Source organism: Phalaenopsis equestris, unplaced genomic scaffold (assembly GCF_001263595.1).
Source record: "Phalaenopsis equestris unplaced genomic scaffold, ASM126359v1 Scaffold234044, whole genome shotgun sequence".
In the NCBI taxonomy this organism is placed as follows: Eukaryota; Viridiplantae; Streptophyta; class Magnoliopsida; order Asparagales; family Orchidaceae; genus Phalaenopsis; species Phalaenopsis equestris.
Genome location: NW_018251971.1, coordinates 75,895 through 83,915, shown reverse-complemented (window position 1 = coordinate 83,915; position 8,021 = coordinate 75,895). Strand labels below are relative to the sequence as shown.

The following is an 8,021-nucleotide window of genomic DNA, read 5'->3' as shown; positions in this document are numbered from 1 at the left end:
CAATAATGCACAACAATAACTCCACTCTCTCACAGATTGGTTGAAACAACCAGAAAATATAATCAGTCTTTAATTATAGACATTACTTGATCAATCAAAGGACTCAACAATATCAAGATTCAACAATATCTTTAGAATGCTGATTACTTGGTTCTAACCCAATGCTATATTTAGGCTATACGAACCTTTCATTTTTTATATTCTTTTTTCAATTATGTCTTGTTTCTTCTGCGGCTTTTGCTAGCCATAGCGCTTGAAACCCATATCACTTTCAAATATGAGATTCTAGGGTCTCGCCTTTTCTCCATCTTCCTGTATTGTTTGATTGTACTCCATAAAGTGCTTTAATTAATTAGCTTTCCCCATCTCACATATTTTTTTGTGACTTTTTATATTTTTTTTTTGAATCAATACAATTTAAAACTATCATATCAACATAACAAAATTCAATAATTATAACACTAGAAATTAAATATTATTTTTTTGGTCGGGTGACCGGCATGCTTTAGTCCAATATGAAATTTTATATCAAATAAGATTGAACCGTCGCGTTGGAGTCCCTCTAGAAGATTATTGTAGACTTGAGATAAGGGGCTAGAGGTGTCAAAAATTGACCCAATAAACTAATTTGACTCGAACCCGATTTAAAAAAAATTCATTAAGGTTGACCTGAATATTTTTCGGGTTTAGCTTAGATTAAAGATTCTAACCTACTTAATTTTGAGTGTTGGGTTCGTGTTTCTGCCAACTCAAAAATAGCTCACAAATTCTAAATTAAAATGCCAACCATAAATTGATCCTAAATTAGCCCAAAATTGGCCCGAAATTGATCAAAATTTAACACAAATAAAGATTATTTGTTATGTTAAATGAGTTATATGGGTGATATTCAAGTTGGTGGGCAGAGAAGTTTGAGCTGTGTAACATTTGGGTTGGATTTGGATAAATTTTTTTTTGCGTCCGATTCCAAGCGCACCCATTTACGATGCGAGAGCAAAGGCCATATTTTCATTCCGCCCCACAAATTCTCACAAATGCCGGCATCGGCCAACTCATCGCAACGATGCAACGATACAATCCCTTCTCTCATTTTTGTTCGTAAAACCACTTCCGAGACTGTTAAAAAGTCTCACCGAAACCCTAAATTCCCCATCGTTTATAGCCCCTATCCGGCGTCCCTCTACGTAGCGGCTTCTGCAATTTCTCACATATTTTCAGAATTTCTGTTTCTCAGGTCGGCTTCCTTGACTTATTTAGGGTTTCCCTTCCTGTAATTTTTTATTCTTGTTCATCTCGCCTGGGTGATTTCCACTTGATCTGATCTTAAACATATTTTTTTTCTGAAAGTCTATATTTTTTGGAACTGAATATGATTAAGTCGCGCTCCCCTTTCGTGGTTCTACTCGTTGATTGCACCTTGCGGTTTTTTTGCTTGATTTCCATTCCATTCCGATTGCCACTCTTTTAGCGTAGAGGGATTGTAGTGAACTGAATATATAGATCTAAAGTTGCCACCCAGTTTAATTCTTATTTTGCTTCGAAGTAGTTCAGGCTTTTCCATTCGGTAGAAGTTCCTTTTTCCCCCGTTTTTTTTGGCATTTTTTGTTAATACATGAAGGCATATTGAACGAAGTGTACCATTCCCCAGTTTGAGGTGATCCTGCTTCTGTTCTGTTTGCTCCATCTCTGTTTGAAGACTTCAGTTTTGAGCTTGATCTCTGCATAACATCGGGCAGGTGGTCCCCCTTAGCCATCGAGAGATGGGGAGTCGTCAAAATTTTAATCCCGCCATATTTACGTAAAATACGAGGACTGCATATGGTGGGATTTGTAGTTACATATGAACGTTCCACGGTGGATGGTATTATGTTAAAACATTGAAATGTGAGCACTTCTTAGATAGTATTTTCTGTGCACGGTATTATGTTAAAACATTGAAATGTGAGCACTTCTTAGATAGTATTTCTGTGCACTGACATTTAAGTTAATAGTTCTGAGCGTGATTATGGTTTTTCATCTAAATAATTCTTTTAAATTGGTCATATTGTTTTGGAGAACATTCTTATAACATTTCTAATGAAATGTTATGTTTAAGGCCCCGTTTGCGGCGGCGGTAGGGAAGCGGCGCGGCGCGGCGCCGCAATATTTTGCTGTTTGTGGCGGCGAAGTAGCAGCGGCGTGGCACGTTTAGGGTAAAACTCGGGTCGTGGTTTTGACCCTGCAACTCGCTTTTCTTGTTGGGCTTTTTACGCTAGTGCCCTCTTTTCGATTACGCCCTAACCCTCTTTCTCCTCGTTCGACTTTTAATGCAAAGTGGAAGCTGCAATCTATTGCTCCTCTTCCTAATCTTCTCCCACATTGCTCACGCTCTTTGGTTCCTCTACCTCCTCTTCTCTTGCGTTTCTCACGCTACCTGGTTCCTCTTCGACCTCTTCCTCCACTGTTCCTCAGTAGTAAAAACATTTTCTTCAACAGATGCGAATGCTTGTTTGTTGGATTTGTGATGTTAGATTTGTAAATGTTGTTCAGTGGTATAAATGTGTTGTATGGATGTGAATGCTAGATGTTAAATTGAATTCGTGGTGGCTCGATTTTGGGCTTGGTAAGTTGTGTGAAAAATTATTTTTTTGAGGATGTTGCTTGGGGATGACAGCAATCTGATGTTAGATCTTTGAGTGAGGGTCTATATTAGTTTTGACATGGTCATTGACGTGAATACACATCATTTGGGTGGTCTGCATGAGGATCTAACAAAAAAAAAAGAAAAAAAAAATTATTGTTGGTGCGGCTTGGGCATTGATGTTAGATTATTCTTATTGTTCTTTGAAGTTCTTGGTGGCCATGGCTTGGGCATTGATTTGATACATATCAATTGGGTGGTTGTGGCTGAATTTTAAAATTAATATTATCATTTTCTTAAATGTAATTTTCATACTTTTTTTTTTAGTACACTTGGTATTCATTGTTATGTTAGGTGTGTATTTTATTTTTTCTATTATTCTGAAGAAGTTTTTGTTTCTCAAGTATCAAATATATTGCTATGACAGTTCTGTTGCAAACAACATTACTGCACATGGGCAGAATGGTCATTTATCCAGAAATAGCTGCCATGCAGCTGTTTTCAAACTGTATAAAATAAACAGCAGTCAACTTCTTTGCAGCAGCTTCCTCGCAACAACTTCCTGGGGCAGCTATTGCAAATCAGCTTATTGGATAAGCTGCAACTGCCCCAAACAGACCCTTCACGGATGTGTTTTGAACTTGTGTTCTGCCTTTGCAGTTGATGCTCTAAACCATTCAATCTTCCTAACAGTTATATGTTAGATGAATGAGAAATCAGGCTACATAATTTCTCTTGCTGTAAATCTATCTGATTTTACTTTTTCCAATCTTATTGCAATTTTGTTTTTATCTACTTTCTTGAAGCAGCCTTTGATGAACAATTGAAATATGTATTTACATAATTGTGAACTTATTAATTTGCCTTTTATTTTCCTGCCATACAGTACTTATTGGTGATGACACTTTAAGAAAAGGAAATGGCTTGGATAGTGAGATGTTTTATTTAGAAGGAACATGGGTAAAATTATGTACACAACCTCTGTTGTTTGATTATTCTTGAGGAACTGAGGTTTGGAACTAGTTTACATGTGCTGCATGGACAAACCTCGGAAAATTTAACTTGTGATAGTGATTCATTCATTAAAAAATTTCGTGGAATTGACTTTGTTCTTGGGAGCTATGAATTTGCTTTCTGAAGGGAATTCTCAACTTCAGTTCTATGCCTTGCTCAAATAGTATTATTTGGCTAAAGAAATGATAAATATGGATAAATTATCGTTTATTTTTTCTGTTAATTAGGAGCTTCTGGAACATTCTTGGATTCATATGCCCCAAGCATTTACTAGATGCAAGATGATAATATGGAGGGAGAGTGAAGGTTGCCTTTTGAACCGTGTAGCAAAGATTTTGCGATGAGTCATGGGGATTTACCCATCAAACAACTCGCTTCTGCCTCTTTCCATCGGATAGTCATTTCATTTACTTTTGTTCACTTTGGATGTCCTTGTAGATAAACTAGGACCATTTCTTGTTATATTATTTCAATATGAGCCCATCTTCCTTATTATCCTCAAATTTGAGGCATGTAACCTATACATTGAAATAGCAGAGTTGCCAGACCTTACAAAAAATGCATGCTTATATTTTCTTGGGTGGCTAAGGGAAAAATCTCGGCGTGAATTCAAATGTTGCATGTATTCATTTTTTCTTCTATTTAATCTTGCACATTAATATGTCTATTTATTGCATGTGTTGTATATACTTATGATATAGTTCTTCCTTGCACTATGGCAGATTAAGTAATGTCTTCAGAACTTTTGGTGGTGCCAGAGGCACAGGTACCAGCTTTGTCCATGCAGTCAGAAACTGCTGAGTCAACTGTTTCAAAGCCTACTTGCAGTCTAACATCATCGGAGGGTGGACCAAGCAGTAATGTTGCAGTTCCAGTTACAGAATCTCCAACTATAAATTCCGGCTCGGAAGAAATAGTAACTGTATCGCCTCCTCCCATGAGCTCACCAGCTCAAAGGGCTATTCATGGTACTGCAAGTGACTCATTACAAGATTCTGTTCGGGCAAAATTTGTTTCCTCACCTGGCTATGTTGTCCCTCCACCTTCTTTTTCTTACAGTATATTTCCTAGGGTGAACTTTGCCTCTGGGGCCCCTCAGCAAACTTCGTCTTCTCCTGTTAGTTTTGTTACTTGTGCTAAGCCTTTGTATTCTGCCCTTAACTTTATCTAACTGGTTTATTTGGTTTGGTTTTTGCGCAGGCTTTAAAATTAACTCCCCAAATGTCTCCAGCTGCTCTACAGCCGCCAGTTCCTGGGCAATCTTTAGGAAATAGACCATCTTTTTCATACAGCGTTGTTCCACTACCAAATGCTAGCCCTGTTTCCGGTCAGCAGTTTCAACCCGCCGCTGTAATTCTCAAGTGCTTTTAATACTTTTAATGTTTGCTTCGTATGCTACCTCCCTTTGGTTCAATATGGTTGAAAATAGACGGAATCATTTTTCTCATTTTTTTTATATATGTCTTGCCATTAGGTGAACAATCAAAGGCAGCTGTTGACTGGAAATTCTGTCCCACCTTCACCATCAATGGCTGCTGCATGTTTGCAGCCTCAAGTACCCTGCCAACCTATTTGCCCTGATGCATCCATTTCTGCAACTGTTCCACAGAATTTTCCACCACCCATTCAGTTACCAGTTCCCCCTCCCAAGGGCCAGCTATCACCTTCAACAAACTTTTCTTTTGGTGGGGGTTCTAGGCCAACAATAATGGATGCTTCTGTCAAGTATTTGCCATCCAACACAGTATGTTTCTTTGGTTTTAATGTGGTGTAATTAATATTATTTTTTATTTATAAATCTTTAGATTCGACTTATGTTAAGAAAGGCAGAGGTAGACCTAGGAAGACTGGGCTTTTTGTATAGAAAATGATCTTATTTTATTAGAACTAATCGAAAATATGATACTAAATAGGACGCAATGGAGAAAAAGGATTCATGTAGCCGACCCCACGTAGTGGGATTAAGGCTTTGTTGTTGTATTTATAAATCTTTAGTTACTCAAGTTCTCTATTTTCACTAAAAGGTTATCTACCATTTGTATGTTTGCAGTGCACTTCTGATGCAACGCCTTTGGATATTGGCATGACTTCAGTTTCTGCTAGTTTAGATTCGAAGGTGTCTCATGATAAGCATGCAAGTTCATCCATAGGCTCAACAATCTCTCCTATTTCTAACGTATCAAGCATGTTGCCGCCAACTGGTTCTTTGATAAATGGTCATCTTCCAATGGTTGAAATTTTTACTGACAATAATCTGCCTAAAACACCTAATCCTGCTACTGTTCAACCAGCAAAGCCTGGGACTTCATCAGCAACAATGAGACCTATTCAGCATAATCAAGTTCTTGCACCTTCAAGTCAATCTTCTATCACAAACCCAACTCCACCGAATGTACCTCAACAAATTTATCCACATTTGCCTTCAATGCAGGCCCAAATACTACCTTCTCACGCTCATTGGCTTCCTCCTCAGGCTACTGGGGTACAATGTCTTCCCTTGTCACAATATCCAGCTGTGCTTCCTGGTCCTTCCTCTTTCTCACTGAGGGGCATGCCTCCACCCTCGGTTCCTTTTCCTGATGTACGACCTCCTGGTGTTTTCCCTGAGGTGAACTGTGGAGAAGCATCTTCCTCCACGCTGGAGTCATCCTTTCCTGTAATGAATACTGGAGCAGGATCACCTCATGATGCTGGTATGCTACTTTGCAATGACATTTTTGACTTTTCCGTATATTAAGTTTGTCCATTATTCTGATTCTTTGTATGCAGCTTCTGAAAAGGAAGTTAATGACACTCAGGAGGATGGTAACAGTAAAAGTGAAGAATTAGAAGCTTGGACAATGCACAGAACTGAGACAGGTGTTTTATATTACTACAATACTATTTCAGGAGAATCTACTTATGAAAGGCCTTCCAAGTTCAAAGGAGAGGTAATGCGCTTTTGACTTGTCATTAAAAAAAAGTAGTGTCATTTTTGGTGAAATAGTTATTTTTATCATTCCTTTGGTATGTTATCCTCTCTTTTCTTTATGCAGCCTGAGAAGATTGCACTTCAGATTATTCCAGTGTCATGGTATGTATTTAATAACCACATTTTAGAAACTTATTCATCGTTTTTTAATTTAAAGATTTCCTTTATTAGCTTTCGTCACTGCTATGGTTATAATTGTAGTTATGGCTGTAGTTGATTTTGTAAAGTGTGCGGATTAGGTTGAGTTACTTTTTGTACATTTTAATCATTTATTTTTGCAAACTCCTTGAAGATGTTAACGGCAAAGCATCAATTATAGGTCTGCATGACAGAACAAGGAAATAACAAAAATTGTTATCAAAGTTGTAAAATGTTCTTTAAAAGCTTCAGGTAGTGATTATTACTAAATTTATACATTTAGAGGTTGAAGTACTTATTAAGAGCGTTGAATGGTCTATCGACCTTAGTTATAATTAAGTGCTTTATGTAATTTTGTTTGTATTTTATTGAACATTTTTTTGGTTTTCTCATTTTGATTATGAGTAACTGTTAATTAAACCCTATAGCATTCCTTCTATTGTGAACATGACATTTCTTTCTGTTGTTTTTAAGTAAAGGCAATTGGTGTATGCTAAATTTAAGCTTTGAGCCTAGCTTACTTGCAACTTTGTGAGGTTTTTGATTCTCTAGCAACCGTGCTCGTCGGTTTATTTATATATATGTATCTATAATGCAAGCAATATATAATGTCTAGAATATATATTTTCATCACAGAAAACTTATTTTAGACCTTTATGCAATTTATTCGAGTCATGAAGGTTTAGAGGAAATTGATACATTTTCTGAGAAAAATAATTCACTCAAGTTATGTGGTTAGCATTTATGAATATCGGAAATGTTTTCCGAGATGTGCATGTTAGTTATTCCTTAAGTTTGGCTTCATCACCATCTTCAAGAAATTCTTTGTAGAGCTTTAGAAATGCAAATAGGTTTTTTGTTCAATATGGATTTATTTAAAAGTAAAAGTAAAGATTTAACTCAACTAAAGTGTATTAAAGATGAAAATCAAAAAGTACTTTTTTTTAGAAAAAGATATTCAACATAGGTGGGTGAGTTACTTTGATAAACTTTTTAATGAAGTTTCTGAAAATACGATCGACCTTAGTGATTTTAATATCGTGAATAATAATAAAACGTTTCATTTTTACCGTCGCATTAGCAAAAAAGAAGTTGAGGAGGCTTTAAAGAAAACCAAGGGTGGAAAGTCTGTAGGACCTGATGATATCCCAATTAGTGTGGAAATATTTGGGAGATTTAGGAGTTTCTTGGCTTACTAAACTCTTTAATATTATTTTAAAAACTAAAAAGATGCCTGAGGAATGGAGGAAGAGTATTTTGGTCCCATTTTTAAGAATA

The 8,021-nt window shown here is 36.7% G+C and overlaps 1 protein-coding gene across 3 annotated transcripts in view; it reads left to right on the top strand.

Annotated features, from left to right (window-relative positions):
- The first annotated feature begins 1,011 nt into the window (after window positions 1-1,011).
- The window catches only part of LOC110038823 (pre-mRNA-processing protein 40C), a 30,943-nt gene continuing 23,933 nt past the window's right edge, over window positions 1,012-8,021 (top strand). The window contains exons 1-7 of one of the 3 annotated variants that reach the window (XM_020743734.1): window positions 1,012-1,234; window positions 4,357-4,751; window positions 4,835-4,984; window positions 5,109-5,378; window positions 5,685-6,327; window positions 6,404-6,564; window positions 6,670-6,707. In XM_020743734.1, coding sequence (XP_020599393.1) covers window positions 4,365-4,751; window positions 4,835-4,984; window positions 5,109-5,378; window positions 5,685-6,327; window positions 6,404-6,564; window positions 6,670-6,707 — 1,649 coding nt within the window. In that variant the 5' untranslated portion in view covers window positions 1,012-1,234; window positions 4,357-4,364. Of the gene's footprint in view, window positions 1,235-4,356; window positions 4,752-4,834; window positions 4,985-5,108; window positions 5,379-5,684; window positions 6,328-6,403; window positions 6,565-6,669; window positions 6,708-8,021 lie in introns of those variants that run through there. The other 2 variants (XM_020743735.1, XM_020743736.1) reach the window with 2 other exon arrangements.